Here is a 20507-nt window from a genome sequence, read left to right as displayed (position 1 = left end):
TTACCAGTTAAAGCATCTATTTACTTTCAATAATTTCTACGTAATAAAACAAACAATAGACAGCGGCAATTCCTACAAAGCCTAATATTCTTGCTGATAGAGTGCTACAGTAGACCAGGAGTACTACGTTACTAGGAGCTGTAAACATCACAAGCTGCTGTTCAAGTAGTGATATCTCGCCTGCACGCCATAACGCATGCGCCAAGACTACATATGTAGGTAAGGAGCATAACAGGACCATCATCTCCAAAACATAACCTGTAAAATAACGTCATAACATTAACAAAACCTGCAACTTACAAAGAAGGATGTACCTGAACTTTACAATTGATCGTTATAAATAACAGAACTACTACTAACCATAAGTGATCTAATTATTTTAGATAAGAAGAAATGAAAGAAAGGAAGGTCGATAAGCAAGGCAACAATGGCCGAATTTATACTAGAGACGAAGTATCCGTCTGAGACGAATTGTCTACCTGAGACGGATAACTCGTGTAGGTATAAGTCTGGTGTTTAGACCAATTATGTGGCCAAACTCGCCTTCAACTGATTCGGCCTGTCAGCAAGTCTTGAAGACGCGAGCGAAAGACGATTTTGGCCACAAAATTCGTCTAAACACCGGATTTCTACCTAGACGAGTTATCCATTTCAGGAAGACAAATTAACCAACCTCAAACTGCTAATTTGTCTCAGACGGGTGTTTCGTCTCTAGTATAAATTCGGCCAGTGACTGTTAATGCTGAGAACATTAATGCAGTAGGCGCCATATGAAAACCTTCACTCTTTGCTACGTGGCTGTTAGGTTAAGAGCAAAGCTGTTAACAGATTCAAAAACACAATTGTTAAGCTGCGCCTGTGCGCAAGTGTTCGTTACTTTGCTATTTCCCTAAACCTGTCTTGAAGACATTCATTAAAGTAGTTCCACAGCATGGATGCCCTATGGTGCAGTTTTCAATTGAGTGTCGGAAAACCAAAACCAAAGCAATCACCCTAGCCAATCACAAATTACAGACAATCCAGTGAACCAATGTATATGTAGTAGACGCAGAGCGCGGCAAAACATGTTGGGGCAAGTTCGATTGGTTCTGATTTTACTTCTGATTAGGTGACAAAGTAGCGCGAGATTTTGTGAGTCGATTCGAGTGTGGTTATGAAAAACTAAAGCAAATACAAATTACTTTCGACACTAAGTGAAGACCTGTCTATATGACTGATTAAAGGGGACCATCCTCGTGAAGTTGTTGGATTACTAATTTGTTAATTGTGGTCATACAAACATCTCTTTAATAACAACAGGTGAGGGAATCTAAGAGAAAGATGAACCTCGAGCAATTACGATTATAAACGCTTGTTCTGTTACGCCAATAAATTAAGTAACATGTAAGCCCCAAGTCAAATCACTCAACAACAACAATAATAACAACAGCAACAACAACAACACAATCTGTGTCCCCAAAAGTAGCCAAACCTATAACCTTCCAGGTACTTGTTGGGTGGAACAACAAGGTTCATAATAACACATATCCTATTAGGCTGCAAAGCTCAATGAAGTCTGAGTATGTAGGCACATAACTGGGAGAACGCCTTCTTTTTTGTTGAGTTGGATCTGCTACGCAGGGTTTTAATCTGGTGCTTTACGACTTGCAAGAATGTTTGCATACCTGTCACTGACAACCATGTATTCTGTGTTGGTAATGCTTCAGTTACAGTCCTAGAGTACATACACACAGCCAAAGCTACTGCGGCAGGTAGGGCCGGCGAGAACTGGAGCCGAACACCCTGGATGTATGGAGTGCCTTCCGGCCTCAGAAACAACAATAAAATAATGGCAAGTGTAATCTAAGAATAAGAAAAGGAGATTTGCATGAGGTGAGAAAAATAAATTGTTGAAAGCAACATCAATACTCTAACTGTAATCAGCTTATCATTAATGTCAAACCACCTACCCATAATTCCCAGTAATCAGAAGGAGAACATAGCAGAGCCAAGAAAAATGAAATGATTATCGAGATGTTGGAGAAAAATGAAAAACTCTGAAGAACAAGACCAGTAGGAAGCTTGCCTTTCTTCTCTTCCTGTATGTACAAGCCAAAAAGAATAAAACGACAAATAATAACTTTAATAAACGATTTATTAAAAATAAAAATAAAAAACAATGAAAGACTGAATGCATCACAGCCTGATTCTCAGACGGTGCAAGTCGCTCGAGGACACGGACTCTCACGCCGGAGACAGTGCGTGGCCGCAAGCGACCTGGACCGTCTAAGAACCGGGCTATGATGCATCATGGATTCACACTAGTTACCAGACTCTCTTCCTGTGCCACAGCGTCTCTCTTCAGTCCAAGACCCAGAACAAGGTAAAGGCCCAAGTGATAGAATAAGCTGGAAGGTACTTGAGAGGGCTTGTGAGGTCCTTAAACAAGGGAAGAGGAAACAAAAGACATAATAATAAATTTCTCGCGGTTAATTAACATTGTTGCTGAATTGCGTCAACAAACCTTTCCGTGAATCGAGGCGGGTGGAAGTTAGCGTTTCTGACAAAATACAGACCAGAAAACAGCCACTAAGAAGCAGAAAAGGAAAGCTAAAAAAAAAATTAACGTAGATGTTAGTTCAAACAGCGGCATGAAATAAACTGGGGAGCTATTGGAGATGAAATTGAGTGAGAGCTTTACAAAGGCGATTCCTAATAAACAAGCGAACCAAATTCAAAATCTACAGGCCACGACTGGGCTGTGATGAATGACAAAATCGACAATCCATGATGCAAGGCGACCCTGAACAAAGCGAATCTGAGGAATTTACATGAGATCTAATTCGCTATTTTTTCGCCAGTCCCTACCATGATTCTTTTGGAGTAAGCTGCACACTGTAAGCCTGCAAAGTTCGCTGGTTTTGTTCAACTCCGTGGGAAAATGAGTTGCGCAAAATTATTTTCTTACTTTCAGAAACATTTAGCAAAAAACGGGTTCGTTAAACCAGAGCGAGCAAGCACTGTATCCGCTTTTACTCTTTGGCCAGTGGCACATTTTTAGCTAGATACCTTTGGTTAGCAGGTGCTTGTCCGTGAATTGGCTTCCAAGACGTCAACAATAAATAAAACGTAATTGCGGATGAGAATCCACAAAAGAGACAGACGAAAGGAGGACGAAACACGGGAAGCATCTGTCATGGTAAAAAGAAAACAACGGGTGGTGATGTCAATGAATTAAAACAAGCTACTACAGTACCTCAGGTGCACTGGGCCGCACAGGAACCATTCTAACACTCCAATCAATGAGGATTTGAAACGTTTTTAATCCACTGAAGTTCTTATTTCCCTCAATGTAATAGACGGAACGACTCAGAACAAACCACTTGTACTGTATTCAGGAAAGGGAGTTTTACTTACAAGTTTAGTAACGGCTACGAACGAGGGTTATTCTAACACTTTTGTACACTCAGTTAGATAGCGAGCAAGTTCTAACACGACTCGTTCGCTCGCAGGCTACTTCATACTCACCAAGGAAGACGCCTTCAAGCCGGGTGCTAAACCAATCAAAACAGCGATGGTGACCCTCTGCGACCAAGGAGCCTGTTCCATGGTTACTACTTTTGTTAGCACCGCTATCAGCACTGATACGGCAACAAGAATAAGCCAAGGGAGAAATACAGCTCTGAAAAACCAAAATCGTTGCTTCCATATTCACCCGTGACAATAAAGCAGCCTCATTTGCAGCACGAAAGAACTCAAGAAGACGTGGGTAGTATACTACATTCAACCAGGTCCTAACCAATCAGAGCGCAGTATTTATTGAATGGACCAATCAGAAAGGCGGACGCGCTCATTTGCATTTTAAAGACCGTCAGTAACAACGTCTGTGCTGTATTTTAAAACCTCGTGAATGCAGCGAAAACTAAACATCAATAGCCACAGAGACACGGCTTAAGTCATGCTACAATAATATTGTAATTTTCTGAGAATTTTAGCTTTTTAAGTTTTATTTTGTCCTATTTTTGTTTTACTCTTTTTCCCCCGCCTTTGATAGCCACCCCATCTGTGATTTAGATTAGCTAGCCCTATTTGTAACTTTTTAGGGCTTCTAACTTTTACTTTTAGATAATTTGAGATGTAATGCGCATTTGAACATATCCATATGGAATTTGCGCATTACAAATTCTTCTTCATCGTCATCGCCCTTTATTAACCCCGAGATTGCGTAAGCAATCTATTGGGTTTTGGTGGTGGTGCAGATTATGCAAATGATGTCATTCCATCATCTGTAAACGTTTTGGAGTAATTCCGCTGACCAGTAGATAAAGCCCCTGAAATCACTGTATCAGTCAATATCGCACGCACGTGCATCGTTTTACACTAGTAGGTCTAGCTGCGACTGTCGCACTAAAAATGGAAACTTGTTTTGTTTGCTTTCTGGGTATAGTTCATTTCACATTTCTGTTACAATTCTAATCTTAAATTGACAGTTAACTCTAAACAAGACCAAATGTTGGCTTTTGTAATACGCATTGGGAACGTTTTTGACGACAGAGGTGAAGTTGCTGGAAGCTGCTATTGTACATTACCGCTCTGGTAATATGGTTAGCTTTCTATGGTTAGCAGCCACGTTCCAATCTAGTGGACCTGAGTTAGATTCCGGGATTCATCAGCGTTTTTTCCATTTGTTTTTTTAAGCCACCGGTCTTTTTCTTTTCTCGTTCAACCCTTTTTTGGTGAAGGACATCCACAAGTAGCTACATGTACTTATTTCAAGCTTGGAACCAATAAGAACACAGTTTTAGACGTTACGCGACCTTACTGTTTTGCATAATCGACCTCCAATTGCATCCCATGGCTTACATGTTGTGCGTTGGTAATTCATAATAAAAAACTCGATTTCTTTGAAGAACTTTTGCAGCTACCCTGCGAGCAGAGTCGCTTCGATCTTATTCGCAACATATTTGCTTTCGATCTAACTGCACTGAGTCACGTAAAGCAGACTACGCTTTCGTCTTCAGGCGGGAAGAAAAATATGTTGGGAAAGGCGACGAGACGTTTACAAGGTACAGAGTGACTCAACTGAGAAAAAGTAAATTCACTGGAGCAAAGCAGCTCATGTAGTGGAGGTTTGCCAGTTCTTATACTTCATGTAGTATGCATGAAAAGTTATTATTTAAGAAAAAAAAGACTGCTGTTATAACAAGTAGAGCCAGAAGTCAATATGGTAATTCATGTAACTAGGACAACCCGTAAGCCACACATGCCAATCATCACCCACTGGGAAATCGACGGGTTTGCTCATAGAGCACTTTGATTGAAAACGCAATTCTGTAGATATGCAAGAAAGCACGTGCCTGTTGGATATTTAAAGCAGTTTATATGAAAGTAATCTTCCAGCTGAAAGTAGTGGTTATTCCTTGAGCCCCGACTGTACACAACTTACTCTGATAACAAAATGTTGTCAATTGTGAAGGCTGGGTAGAACAATGAGACCATATACATGATAAATCCTTGCAGAACCTGATAAAAATAAGTAACAAAAAGCAATAACCTTTCTTAAAACTCAATAACAACCTACAAGAAGTAAATATTTTACTTATTCCTATAGTCCTCAAAGTATTTGCTTTCCACCAAAGTGGCTTGGGTTCTATTTTCATACTGCTTAGATACACACATGAGCACTACTGTATGTTCATTGTTGGCGCTAATTTTCTCTACTTCATTTTCCAGTTTTCTTCACCAAAATTTCCCAATTTCAATTTAGGATAGTTCAGGGACAAACTTACATCTCAAACAGTGAAGAAAGGTATAATACTCACCCTGTAACCATTCAGGTCTGGTTGGATAATTTCCACTAGAACACTCACACACATAACAAGGACGTTGAGCCTCTTGAGAAAGAGATTGTGTGAAAAGTGCATGTATGAAAGTTTGAGGCAAAGGGCTCCCCAAATGAACAGCACACCAGCTGAAAGAGTTCAAAAAATATGTTTCGATGCTGCGTTAATCCCAAGTTAAAGTCGAATTCAACATCTTTTAAAGTCACTTTCTAGTAAAATGAACTTGAAGGCCAAAGTTTAGCTCTTTCATTCCCATGCTCGAAATGCCACTTCACTTTACTGACTACTGTACATTTGTCTAAGAAGGGCTGCCTAAAGGATTGTGCGTGTACCAAGAAAATACAATTAACTTGTGGGATATTTCATGGTATACCACTGGAAAGCTTTGAATAACTAATATACATCAGAGGCGTCTTCAAGCACTTACATGTATGACAGCAAACTACAATGCACAAAACACACCGGGCTGGGTTCCATATAAAAATGGCATATTTAGGGTTAGTTAACTGCCGCACTTTCTTTTAAATGGAAAACGAACAGTTTAAAAAGTGGTGGGGTGAGGAGGATTCTTGAAAGACGTAGGAAGTTCAGCTGCCATATTCAACAGCAGCTTACTGGTAAACTATTGGCAGAAAAACACTGCACTCACCCAACACATCAGCAGGTGAAGGAATTCTGTAAGTCATCATAAACCACAAAGGATGCACAAGAACATCATATGCTCCAACTGTTGCAATTCCTGATGCTATACAGAGCTTTAATCCCTAGAAGTAAAGCAAAAGTTAGAGTTGGGTTCTTCACTAGAGCCACAAAACAACAGCAAACTGAACAAATCATCATGAACATATCTCCAGTTTGTCACTGATTTTAAAACACACATGCCTCAGTGCTGTATTGTCCATACTTGCACCAATTATTTCAAGGTAAATGAAGGACTGCCTCCTCATGGACAAACTAGTCCACGCTGCTGGAGCTTATCTCGGTAATCATACCTCCCTAAACACATAGGAGACTAGGAGTAGTGTTACTGCTAATAGATGAGGTGTTAGCAGGTTGCTTCAGGTGATTCTATCACGTTGCTTTGTCTGCTGGTCAGTTAAAGTGTGGAACTCGCACTAGAATACATCATAACGACCTCAGCTTGTGCCGCAGGCCAAACCTCTTGATTTTAAGTCTGATGCACTGACCATTACGTGTAAATCTCCCACCTTGTTATTCCAAACTGCTTAAAAAGACGTTACGCAAAAGAAATACTCTTATAATTGTACATAAAATGAAAATGATAATTTGAATACTCACGTCATTTAATATCAGGTCCTTGGGCGCCTCAATTATCTTGCTTACGACAAATGTAAAGAGAAACATCAGAGTTGAAGGTGACATAAGGACTATGTTGGGCAGCAATACTGAGGTTGTCTGAGTGAAGGGGAGGGTCATGGATAAACACAGTGGCAACTTGGAACCATGGATAGCAATGCACAGCAACATTGACTGAGAATGAATCCTGCCCACATTGTGCAACCTAACAACAGAAATGACATTATCGGTACGAAAAGTTTAATCTAGATAAACTTCTCGTCAATGGTTGTCCTATTCACTTTATTAGGAAACTTAAGATTTGAATACAAATACGAGATCGAGTAGGAGAACGATTTTTCAATTCTAGTTTGCAGGCTTGACATTATCATGTCACACACCCATCTCATCCCACGAGCTTCCCTCTTAAAACCAACATGAAGAGCGAGTGGTCTGGAAATGACTGATTTGAAATTAAATCTTACTGGCGACCAGTTTTTTCTTTTAATGTCATTATCAGCGGATTCCACGAGATGAGATGAAAACGTGAAATTCTAGAGCTGGATTTATTCTTTTTAGCTTTTTTTCTTTTTGACAGAAACAGTCGCAGGTGGGCTCCTGGTCACAGGGGCAATTATCGACACAGGTGGAGGTTACTGCATGATAACTGCCCAGTAAATTTGCACCACGTGATGTTAAGTAGCCAATAGAATTTGGAGAAAATTAAGCGTGGGTTATAATGTTATATATACACAATTCTAGCAAGGTTTTGTAAATATATTTTTAACTCCCGGCAAGATTTTGTTCGGTGACAAAACTCGAGTGAACTTTAACTTCCAATATAAAAATTTGCCAGCCACATTTAATTAAGTTGAGGAAGAGATGTATGTGGAGCAGATTTGCTGAGTACTCCTGATTTTCAGTTGGAATTGACATACACGTAATGTGTGCACTTCAAGAGTTGAGCACAATGTGAATTACTGAAGCTGCCTTACTGCGTATGTTTATTAGCTTACCTTTCAGCAATGTAACCAGCAAAGAGCATGGTTCCCAGAAGAAAGTAGACTGGATAGAGCTTTTCAGTCACAAGAACATTTTCACAAAGCACAAACACTAGAGAGAAGGAGAGAAAAAGCCCGTACAATGTAGATGTGAAAAATTAATCTACAGTGACAAGAAATTCACATTGAATTGTAAAATGTGCTTATTAAAATTGTTGTACTAGTCTAATCAATTTTGTTTGGGCAAATGAAATGATGGTGAAATAACCATGTTGTTTTCTTCAAGAATAACATAAGATTTGTCTAGTCTCTGAGTTTTACTGGGTACCAATGTTGACTTTTGATACAACTTAGATAACCCAAATCTTTCAATCAGGGTCAATAATTTTCAGCTGAGGAAATCAGACATCACAGTTCATGTTAGTGGGCCTCACCTAATGATTGAGTGACCAGAAGGGGATTTAACCACTCCCTGTTGGGACCAGAAGCTACAAATACACACAGCACTGAAAGACAAGTAACTAATCCAAGAAGTAAGTTTACTCCCCATAGAGGGACAGAGAAAAACGAAAATTTATACCTTTCACAATTGTCAAGGTTGCAATTATAACAAAAACGAGACAATGTTCTTGTATTGGAGTACCACGTTATAAAAATTTACATTCATTCTAAGTTGCCATTGCTTTCCAGGCTTGCAAACAGTTTTATCACACAACAAACTTATCAGAGTACTTTATTGTTGGTCCAATCCATATCTGTATTCTAAGTATCAGAAAAGTTTCTACAGCTCTTTTTCAGTCCTCAAGTCATGCTAAGAGTATGTCATAAACCAAAGCTTTAAAAAAAAATCAAACAAACAAAACTAAACAATAAACCAAGCTCATTCAGGACTAAATCAGAAGAATATCAGCCATCAGGCTTTCCTGTGTGGACCTCACTCAAACCCTTCTGTCCCTACTGTCAAGACCAAGGACAAATATTCTTCCAGAGCCCTTGTACTACAGCTTCAGTTTGAAGAATTCAAATTAATCAACAAGCAACTGGGCTATTAAAACTGAAGGATACGCAAGTGACCATGGCAATGTACACAAACCAAGTAAAGAGGCAATAGTAAGTGCAGCATACAGTATGTAGTGGTATGTCTGCAAAAAAAAATCAAGTTGCATAAATTAATAATGATTCATTTTCTTCCTTTTCATTTTTTCATGTAATGTTCTATTTAATTGGTGCTAAAAAATAAAAGCTTTTCTATAACATGACCTGCACAAGTTAATTAAGAAGTAAATACTATGGGATCTATTTTAGACTGAACATTACTTTAATTTGTACCTTCCATCTTTCTCGCCCACTTGTGAGCCCAATTAAAACACAGCAAATGACATTTCCTATTATAACCGGCAGCATATGTACACCCACAGTGCCAGATGACATCAACATTATACACAACAGCATCTGAAGTGGTTAACAATAAATCAATCAGATAAAAAAACTAAATTTATGGTACAAGTCAAATGCTACCATGGAATGCCATTCAAATACAAGTAATGTAGAAATGCACTAACACTAACTAATGAGCTTTCTTAAAGTAAGTATCAAGTTTCTCTTCAAGCTATAGCTTTGCTCATTAATTGATGACAGCAAAACCACATCTTATGGCTGCTTGTTCATCAAACAACACCCTACGTGAAATAGCCCTTTACTGAAAGAAAAAATTATCCTTGATCATTAACTATGATGATAGGGCTCTTCGTACAAACATATTTTACATTTGATGACCAGATACATGCCACGTTATTTCAGCTGTATTGCAAAGTAGTTTACAAAATTAAGGAGTTGTGATCTACTTCTTAAATTAAGTTCTCCCACAACTGTTTTACGACAAATTGCCTTTATGTGAAAAACATCTATATATTTGCTTTGAGATTCCTTTGTCAATGAAATGCAAAACTTTAAATTATTTCTCCACACTAGATGCAATTGACATTGCTGATACTAGATATTAGAGGATGCACATCACACATGCAGCTTCGAGTAAATAGCCAAGCTCACCATGAGTCTCTGTAGCTCAGTGGTTATAGCACTTGACCATTATCTGGGAGATCATGAGATTGAATCCTGCAGGGACTTTTTTCTTTGTCCCATGTTTGCAGCGTGCTGAACTATTCACCTTTTACAACTTTATTTCTTGATTAGACTTACTAGACTCCCTAGGCCAGATCCCAATTTCACTTTGGCTACTGTCTCTTTGGAAAGTTCTGTTCAAAATAAAATATCTCTTAACAATCAGTTATAAAAAATCCATGATAATGCATGAAACAACAAAATGTTCCTATGTTCCTGAGATTAAGATAAACTACTACTAACAGTATTTATGTACATGTGAAGACAAGAAGACAAGAGGGAGAATAAGAATGTTCAATAACACTTTCCCATCATTTTCTTTACCCTAAAACCAGACTTTGTACTATGTTTTGAGATGCCTGTAATCAGGAAAAGTAACTAACTACACCCTCGTTAACCAGTTTTCACAAGTACCAATGTTGCCTCCTTGTAACATTTGTGCTAATTTTGCTTGTTATTTGTACTCTACTTAGTGGAGTTGGACAACATTTGAGCAACTTACAATAGTTTGGAATACAAATGCTTTACCACTATTATGTTCTTAAATGATAATTTAACCCACCTAAAAATTCCATCTCTTCCTTGATGTCTAGACATGTACAAAGAAACACAGGAAGAAGACCACATAACAGCAACTTAACCTGGTTTCATAAGGCAATACAACTGAAATGAGCTTGGCCTTAGGACTAGTTAAGATAATACACCATGAAATTAATACACATAAGGATCATCAAGACTGTGCTCTAAGAAAATTTTCAGGGAGCCCTATGCCAGCTAGGGTGCCCAGCTCTCCAAGCTGATCACCCAAAACAATTAGGTCATCAATTGATTGATTAATAAAGTAATTAATTAAAATTATTAAGTCATGGTTTAATTAGTTAGTAATAAATTCAACCATGGAATTAAATTGTACAAGTGATTTCGAAGCTTTTTGGTTTTGCTGAATGGCGTACACATTGTCAAATTACTCCTGGTGGCTTTCTACCTGCAAACAAGTTTGACTTTCCCAGTAACCATACCACCATTTCAAATTATGTTATCACAAATGCTAACAGATAGTTTTTCAGTTTAGATTTTTCCAAACTCTAAAATGTACAGCTGCTGAGACAATGAACGCGATGGTTTTTCCGAGAACTGCATGGTGGATTTCATAATGACAACCGAATGCTCTGTAAAAATAGAAACACGCACAGACAACAGGAGCAGAATTTATTTTGCAAAAAAGTGTCAAAATCTCACATGCTGGACGATCTGCGTGGCTGTTGTAAAGCAGAATTATGTGATATGTGTAAAAAGTAACAATACCGGCAGAAAAACCAACGCTTATAAATTTAAATTTGATCTAAAAAAAGAAGATGAAGAGGCTCTCCCTGTGATGCACCACTTCTAATTACCTTTTTCTTATGTTTTATTATTTTACTCAAGGTAATTCCCTTGAAATTGTTCTACTCTCAAACTTTTTTTGAAACTTGGCATAATTAACATTCATGATATGAACATTAAAAAAATGCAATAAAAAAATGGGGTCACCGTGCTTGTTTACGCATCAGCAGGCTCCTAAAATGGGGTATTTTTACTGGTTGCGCGTTAAAAATTCGAATCACCTTCATACATAATTAAGTCTTGGTTACTTGAAAGACACAAAATTTTATCTTGAAAGTAAGGCTTCTTTTATTCACATAAGCAGTATTGCTTCATTTAAGCCATTTTTGATTGCCTGTTTGTGGGAAGATTACGCTTTTTTGGACAGTTCCGTGGCCAGCTTGAAGTCCTCGCCTTGGCCAAAATACACCCAGTATGGAACTATTTTCCAAAAAAAACTCATGTTCTACTATCAAATTTTTTTTGTCTTCAAATATGTTCTTTATTTGACTGTTCTTAGCAAATACCTGGAAAAAAAAAATCGGGGGTCACAGCGCTCGTTTAAGAGAAAAGGGGCATTTATTTCGCTATCGAGGTTAGTTTAAGGGAAATCTCTTACGTTTTGCACACGCACGCACTCATGCACATGCGCTAAGGATGCGAAAATCATGCGCAGTAGAGATGTGGGATGCAATACTAAGGAATTACCTCAAGCTCACTTAACAAGCAGGTTGCAATATTCATTTGATCTCAATAACACACAAGCTACGGTATGTAGCCAAATTAAAGAGATACTCACCCAAGTAATAAGATGTAAGAGTTCCAGAAAATTGATCACAAGAAACATACTGCCTGGAACAGTGACTAGGTTTACTAACAAAAGTGTCTTTTCAAGACTGCTTAGGATAAAACCTAAAATAGAGTCAAATCTAAAGTTATTATTAGTAAGTGCATGGAGAATGTAAAATGTCATCAACTACCAGACACTTAAAGCTCACAGCTGACTGGTTAACTACACATATTTAAAGTGAGATATACTTGTTATACAATGCTTTTGTGTGGTATACCAAGGAAATCATGTCCCACAAAACAGAGTTTTCTATTTTCTCGGTGTACACACGATCCTTTTAACTATTTTATACCACGCCACAGAAAATACATAGGCCAACACAATCAATGCAGCAACATAAGCGCAGCACAAGATGGAAAGGTTGGGTATAACACTGCCAAATATACAATAGTTTTCCTGTATTCATATTGGCTGTATTTTCTATGGCATGGCATAAAACCTGATATTTATGCAGAGAGGGATTTTTCTGATTTTACAAAAACAATATAATTCAAATAATTTCTATTACAGGGCAGGCTTAAGTCACACGCAGGCCACTGACCTACACTGCAGAAGCTTATCCCAGTTTCTATAATTAACAAGACTAAGAGTATTGCTTATATTTCCCCTGGATGGAATGCTAGTCCATTGCAGGTTAGCCCTGGGTGAGAAAGGCAGTATGAAAGCAAAATGTCTTGTACAAGAATGCAACATAATGAACCTGGTCAGCACTCACACCAGGATGGCTCAACCTGCAGTTCAATGTGCCGATTATTAAATAAAAATACACAGTGTCTCCCTCCTACAGAGGAACCTTATTATACCAAAGAGCCAGGGGACTTGAAAAATATGTTTGCTATAATGAGGTTTCATCATTTTGAGATTCTTTTCCATATAATTTACTGTTATTGGGGTGAAGAACATCATTCGTTATACTGAGGAATTTGTTGTATAGAGGTTCATTAAATCAAGGTTTCACTGTGCTATATACGAGGATGTTAACTATGTGTACACAAATAAGCATTCCCTGTTAGTATAAAGGCATTTTCAGCCAATTAGAGAATAGTACTTACGCTCAGGAGGTCTCTCCTCTCCAGCTTTATGGACTATATTCTGATGCATAAAAGATGATCTACTTGGTGGGTAGAAAACTTGAAGAAAAAGAAATCTGAAATGCGAAAAATTCATAGAGTTAGTGAGTCTTGTTATTATTCAGGTCCAGAGGCATTTCCGAGACACTACATGAATCTCTGTGGAACTTTGCCCCTATTTCTGTATTAATTTTTGAGGAGGAGATAAGCTGAGCATCTGAAGAGAGAAGACTGTTAACTGAGTCCTCCCCCAAAACACAACATACATAAACAAGGGCCTGAAAAACATTTCAACCCACACCTTAAATTCAACCAGAAGGCAAATTTATAACCCTATAGGGCCAGTTTACATGTACATAATTTATTAATAAAAGTCACATAATAGTTGTGTCAAGTGAATCATATCTACCTACCCAAATATAATACAGAAGAAGGGTGTCACAGACCAGCTGAACACATTTCCTGACACCGCTGTCAACGTCAGCTGACCAACTATTGGATAGCTAATATATAGAATATACTCCATATTCTGTACAAAGAGATCATAGGATTACAAAATTATTAAAGATATACTGAACTCTAAAGCCTGAATAACAACATACAGAATGTAATGCAACCCATACTGACTTTTAATAATTATTACATTCAAACAATGTATTTGATATTGAAAGTAGCAATATTAAAGAGACCTGTTAAAAAATAAATGTTACCTAAGAGGCTTAATAAGAGAATGTCTGTTATGAAATGTTTGCCCATCACAATATCATGGAAAGCAATATTTTTAATAATAATAATAATAATAATCATAACAATAACAATAACAATAACAATAACAATAACAATAACAATAACAATAACAATAACAATAACAACAACAACAACAGTAATAATAATAATAATAATAATAATACCATAATAAACCCAGGCTCTTCATGCTGAAGTTGCTTGAACTGAAGAAGACCAACTCCACCTTTAGAAAGATTAATGAAGAAAATTTAATTCAAGTAAATAGCACAAATCTTTCGTTACTCTAGGACTGGGAGAAAATGCCTGCCTTATAATAAAACAAGAGGAGAGTAAAACACTACATGACCGTATAAGATGCTGACTAATAAATAAAAGCCATCACTCTTTTTAATCACAAATCATATAAAATAAGTTAAAATAGATGTCATAATAACTGTGTCAAATTGCTCTCATGAATTTAAACCTTCCATCTTAAGCCTTAGGTCTGTGTCATGCCAGCAGGATGAAAGCTCTGACCTCATGCCTGCGCATGCCTACAGACCAATTTCTCATGTCCAGCAAACAAATTTGAGCTATTACAACCTAAACACTTTTGAAAAATATGTAAACTGAAACCAATGCAAGATAAGGTAAGACCACGCAATTGAGCACAAGGTAACTCCCTCAATTCTCTGATTTTCAGGGGGAAAAGTGCTGATGATGATGTCATGTTTGGCGAATAACAATCTGGGACTAGGAATCCCAAAATATAAGGAACATCTTTGAAAAATGTCAGAAACCTCTGGATGTCTTAAGATAATGGTCAGGTTGTTTTCAAAGATCCTGACACTTTGAGGATAAAAACCTTTGACAGGTACACACAAATAAGTGATCAACCTGAAGAAAATATTAGTACAAGTACTTTTATCAAGCTGAGAAACTATTTCTTTTTCAAAGTTAACCCTTGTCTTATCTTAGCAGTGGCAAATGGTAATCGAAAATTTTGTGAGATGGTGAGACATACATGTATTGATCTATGACCCAGACACCTTTATAGTCTTGCAGAAGAAAATGAGACTCCCAGACGGAGGGAATCACAAGATAATTCAAGAAGGCAAGAGACTTGAAATTTGACTAAAAGTCTGTAAAATAAATATTTCATGAAGGACTATTCACCACCCCTCGCACGGTCTGGTTGACATGAAAGAGAAGCCGCACTTAACAACAACTCGCTCTCTAATAATATGAACAAAAAAAAGAAGACAAATCTGGTAGTAAATGGGACCAAGGACACTGGGTGCTTCCTGGGATAGCAATGAGAGTGGGTGGTAGCGACACACCCTGGACAGGTAATTTGTCTATCAACTTTATTGGTCACAAAACTACAATATAATTAAAAGAAGAAAAAGGACCAATTGGGTGGTTAGCAGACACACCCTGCAAACAAAGTGGGGTAGTTAGTGGACTCAAACCCCAAAGCATAAACACAACGTGGGGCGGTTAGCGGACACAAACCCCAAAGCAGAAACTTGGGTGGTTGGTGGACACACCCAGTGAATGAATCGGGGTGATAGTCCACTCACCCAGAGAATGAAGCCCCCAACCTAGCTGCTTTAGGTAGCTAAGAATAAGGTGGGGTAAGGGACCCTCCCAGCCTGATGCAGGCGATAGCTAAGTGGAAGGTGTGCATCCAGGCCAGTAGTCCAAGTTTATTTATAGGGAGGGTAGAGGAGGGAAAGGAAACACTGTATGCTAGCCAAGGAAAACAGCTGACGTGCCTAGGATGCTACTGGTACAAAGACTTGTGTAGCATAACATGTTCGTGAGTACTGTTTGTTGAGACCGGATATGCAACAGATAATAAAACTGATAACGTAAGATGAGCATACAATAGTAATGGATAGGATTAATACCATTGACATGAACCTTAATTGTTGATAAGGATATCGAGACAACATAGCTAGTAGTGTCCATTATTTATGATATCAAGTTACTTGGCATGTTTGTAATGCACTTACACAATAACAGAATAGCATCTCTGTGGCTGAGACATATCGATGGACAGTAATACTAAGCTCTTGTGGTTAAGTATACTTTACAAGTAAAGTTTACAACAAAATAACTTTAAATGTCATTGCTTGTAAACAATGAAATCCATCTTACCTGATAGCACAATAAATACATTGTAAATAAATATCAGTCCTAGATTAAATACTGATTTCCTAAAGGCAACAAAAAGAAAATTATTGATGGGCACAATATAATTATGCTTTTAAAGTATTCACTGTACATGCGTGCTTTAAATGGATCAGTTTCAGGATGAGAGAAATGGGGCTGTACTCTTAAGCTGTGGGACCAGACTGAACTGACCTTGAGACTTCTGCTAAAGGGAGATTGCATTACACATTTCATTATTTGTCTTATTAAACTTACCATAGAAATGGAATAAGGCAGTACATTACCGACAACTGGAAAATAAGAACTGAAAGGACGTACGCAACCAGAGAACTGTGAATCAAAGAAAAAACAAACAAGAATACCCCTAAATTGTTAGCAAACCTTTATAAGATGCATAATGCTCAATGACAACATTGTTCTCTATATAAACTGTAAATTGGTTCTCGAGAGTTCAACGTAGCCAGGCTTTATTTTGCATAATTTTTGTCAAGTACAGATATATTTTTGACATTAGCATTGTCTGACAGTTTGGATTGATGGATCACATGACCAGTAATTCAGCACACAGTAAATAAACTTTAAGCAAACTTTAAAAAAAAAAACAATCACACTTGAGGCATCACTGTTAGTCCCCTGATTAAGGTTCATAAGTTATTGACAAGCTAGAATAATTGTAGAATGATTGTATCACCAAACACAAACCATTTAAATTTAGAGTATAATGCTTTTTTTGTTAATTCATTTTATACACTTGGAAGATGTAACTGTCAGAGAGGAATGCATCATACTACAGTTATTTAATTAATAAAACTAGTTTTATCTTAATACTTTTATTTCTTCAGTATGTAATATTTTGACATCTTAAGTTTGGTTTTCCAAATTTCTCAACCATTATTGATCAAACATGTGACTGACTGTATAATTAATTAGACTCCCCAACTGATTTTTAACTGTCCAACTGATGCATGAGAAAACCAAAATAATGATGAACAAAAACATGAAAAAATAATGATTTATAAACTACTGTAGTAAAAACAGTGGGTGGAGATGGCGTAGTATATTTCAGAGGAGTCCCTGCAAAATGTCCAAGTTACCATTGTTTAATTATAGAAGCATCTGCTTGCTCTGCAATTACATTTTCAAGCATCTGTACAAGTTAGCAATGATACTGATTTGTAGCCCACTGGCACAGTTATTTCCAAGACCCTACCTTCCTTTAGTTCTTGAAGTGCTGTCTACAAGATACATAATCAAAATGCAGAAAATTGCTGATCCAAACAACCTGTGTCAAGAAGTATACAAAATAGTCAAAAAAATTATAAATTTCCCTTGCAGTTGTAATAATTAAACTGAATAGTTCATGAAATACCAGCTTGGGGTTCCTAAAAATTAGAGAAGTGGACACCAACAGGGTTTGTATATACATGTATGACATTCTAAATCAGGCTTTGACGACATCTAGTATATTTTTGTTCTGAATGGGAGACTGAAAACACAATTTGTACAGTGAACTCTGTTTGTAAGGCAGACACCTTCAGGAGTAGCTTTAGCTGTCTCTTATTGAGATATATCCACCTTACAGAGAGTTCAGTTATACGGGAACTAGTGACAGTCGGAAAAAATGAGACAGTCATGTCTGCTTGAGGGAGGTGTCCCCTTTAACAGTGACGGCTGTTTTGGAGAACAAAATAATATGTACATTGTAATAGAAACACAAACCAAGCAGTAAAAAGGCACAGTGGAAAATGTATTGCATGCCTCGTACACTCCCAAAATATGCTTACAGGAGATCATGTTTGCACACATGAAGCCATTAAAATATTTAATATACATAACATACATCACATCAAATCAACAGTGTTATTTCTGTCAAATTCTACTAGTTGGCTGTCCCTAGAGAGAGCCTACTAATTGGAGACACTTGTACATACATTTCACCTCCAATGTAGAACAAAGGCACAGCACAGGGAAGAAAAACACAGGCAAACTTTTTGTTGTGTTGACAAGGTCCAGGGAGGAATGTATCTCCTCCTCCTGTATATCCTGTATCATGAAAGTCACGTAACTGAAACTAAAAAAGACAAGCATTTTCCCATTAGAGAGTAACGTAGCTATCTTTAGCTTATATTCAGTAACTGCAGTAAACTGCAGTAAAGCATGAAACATAAAACACATAAGCTTCAGTCAACTCAAGCTTACCAATAACATTAATTTTCCATGTACCTGTAAATATTTGGTGAGAAGAAAAAGCTAAGGCTAAAAAAAGCTAGCAAGTCGGAATTAAATGCCGAGCATGAAGGCATCCTCAACTAAGGATTAAAGCTACATTAACAATTTTCGGGAAGTTTACCAAGACTAGAGCTTAAATACATATAAAACCTACCACGGAAAAGTTACGAAATTTGCCATGAACGATAGCTGAGAAATCAGCCACTTCATTTGTATGAGCTTAACTTACCGTGTCTTCAGTCTGCTGTTGTTTGCGGACGTCAGTGACTTGACGTACAACACGAATTTGCCGAAGGTCTGTTCCGTCCATACTTTCTAATGCTTGTAGGACACTGTGCTCATGTTTCTTTATGCAGAAATTATTCCTTATTTCTCATTTTAAAAGAAATGACAGAAATAAGTTGCTTTCAGGAGCAGCGTTCACGTTTACCGTTCTACCTGTCCCGCCATATTGAAAATTGCGAGAGTACTGGGAATAAAACTAGCACCAGTTTCCTCTCTCATATCAGGACTCTCCCAAAAGATGCTCCCCAGTGATCTGTGCACTTATTTAATTATCGCTTGTGATTCCCGTCCCAAAACGGCAAATTGAAAAAAGAGATTTCTATTTCCGTTTCTTGTTACCTAAAATTGAAGCTGAACTCTTAAAAGGCAGTTACACTGTAGTCAAAGAGCAAAATTTCAAGATTTGAACGAGAAAAAGATAGACCAGTTTAGACTTTGCGTTCTCCCCCTTTTCCTTTTTTTCCGCCATTCTATTCTACCCTAGCTATAGTTGGCCTTTCAGTGGCCATTCTACTCGTTGGAATCTTTTCTGGAAAGCAAGAGATTATGATCCTCTTGATCGTACTCAATATGCTTTGAAAGAACTTTTTCTACTCCATCAGCTAATAATCCGGAAACCCGCTCGTCGCCTTCATTAAAAGTGACGTCACAAGTGGCATAAGGGCTATGCTGGTCCGGCTCAGAAAGCCCTCTATGGGCATTTGAGATACAACACATTGATCACCCGAGGTCACCCCAAAAAGAATTAATGACAACCAATTCCCAGTTATTTGCAGCTAACTGAAAGCGTTGAAAACGTACAATGTACCATAATCATAACATTCCAAGCACCTCAATGCTAAGGAGCTCAGGCGAGCAATAAAATAATGATTGGTAATATTGTAAACTTATAATAATTAAGAGACGTTTCGTATAAAGAATGTCTCTCTGTCTCAGTCATCGTTTTGATTCTATGACCATTTTTTAATTTTGATATCTATCGAGAATCTAAGATAATTGACAAAGTACATTACTTCAAAGAAATTCGGACGTTACATGTAAAATTTTCGGACACTTTTTATCTCATTTCGGACAAATCTAGGACACTTTGCTTAAACATAGCTAAATGAAATTTACGCCCACAAACCACGCATTAGACTGAAATATCATCTATTAAAAACAATTAGATTATGAACTCGAGATTTCTATCGCCGCGATAGTTGACGAGAGCGCGGTGTTGGAGTGTTTCTGTCCCGGAACTTTCGGTCTGATAGTTGCCCCTTGGAAATTTGATGTTCTTAAAACTAGCATATTTGGCCCTCGAAGCTTCGCTTCTCGGGCAAATATTTGTTTTAAGAACATCAAATTTCTGCGGGGCAATTATCAGCCGATAGTTCCTCGACAGAAACACTCTATTGTTTAATTATATAGAAAGTGAGTGGCGTAGCCAATCAGAGAACGGCATTCGTGATAGAACGCTAACAGATTTACCCTAATGACAAATAGTCAGGATACGCAAAGACACTTCAGTCCAATATGTTCCCATAATATTTATCAGAAATTGTAAGTCAGTCAACTCTGTTTTTCC

The 20507-nt window shown here is 37.6% G+C and overlaps 1 protein-coding gene across 1 annotated transcript; it reads right to left on the bottom strand.

The window, feature by feature from the left end:
* On the bottom strand, positions 1 to 19111 carry LOC110044758 (uncharacterized). Its single transcript, XM_020750335.2, has 26 exons — positions 18885 to 19111; positions 18358 to 18497; positions 17637 to 17708; positions 16682 to 16756; positions 16412 to 16470; positions 14434 to 14492; positions 13936 to 14051; positions 13505 to 13599; positions 12402 to 12514; positions 10803 to 10881; positions 10319 to 10374; positions 9449 to 9571; positions 9185 to 9261; positions 8554 to 8699; positions 8135 to 8231; positions 7122 to 7344; positions 6472 to 6586; positions 5802 to 5950; positions 5426 to 5502; positions 3508 to 3661; positions 3049 to 3170; positions 2504 to 2589; positions 2309 to 2418; positions 1950 to 2078; positions 1665 to 1842; positions 1 to 258 (listed from the first exon to the last, which is right to left on the bottom strand). Exons 1-26 carry the CDS (start codon positions 18963 to 18965, stop codon positions 17 to 19), a joined length of 2973 nt encoding a protein of 990 aa, XP_020605994.2. The 5' UTR covers positions 18966 to 19111; the 3' UTR covers positions 1 to 16.
* Between the last annotated feature and the right edge of the window lie 1396 nt (positions 19112 to 20507).

Source organism: Orbicella faveolata, unplaced genomic scaffold (genome assembly GCF_042242905.1).
Source record: "Orbicella faveolata isolate gen_17 unplaced genomic scaffold, um_ofav_v1 contig_1, whole genome shotgun sequence".
Lineage (NCBI taxonomy): Eukaryota > Metazoa > Cnidaria > Anthozoa > Scleractinia > Merulinidae > Orbicella > Orbicella faveolata.
This window is presented reverse-complemented; position numbering and strand designations above follow the sequence as displayed.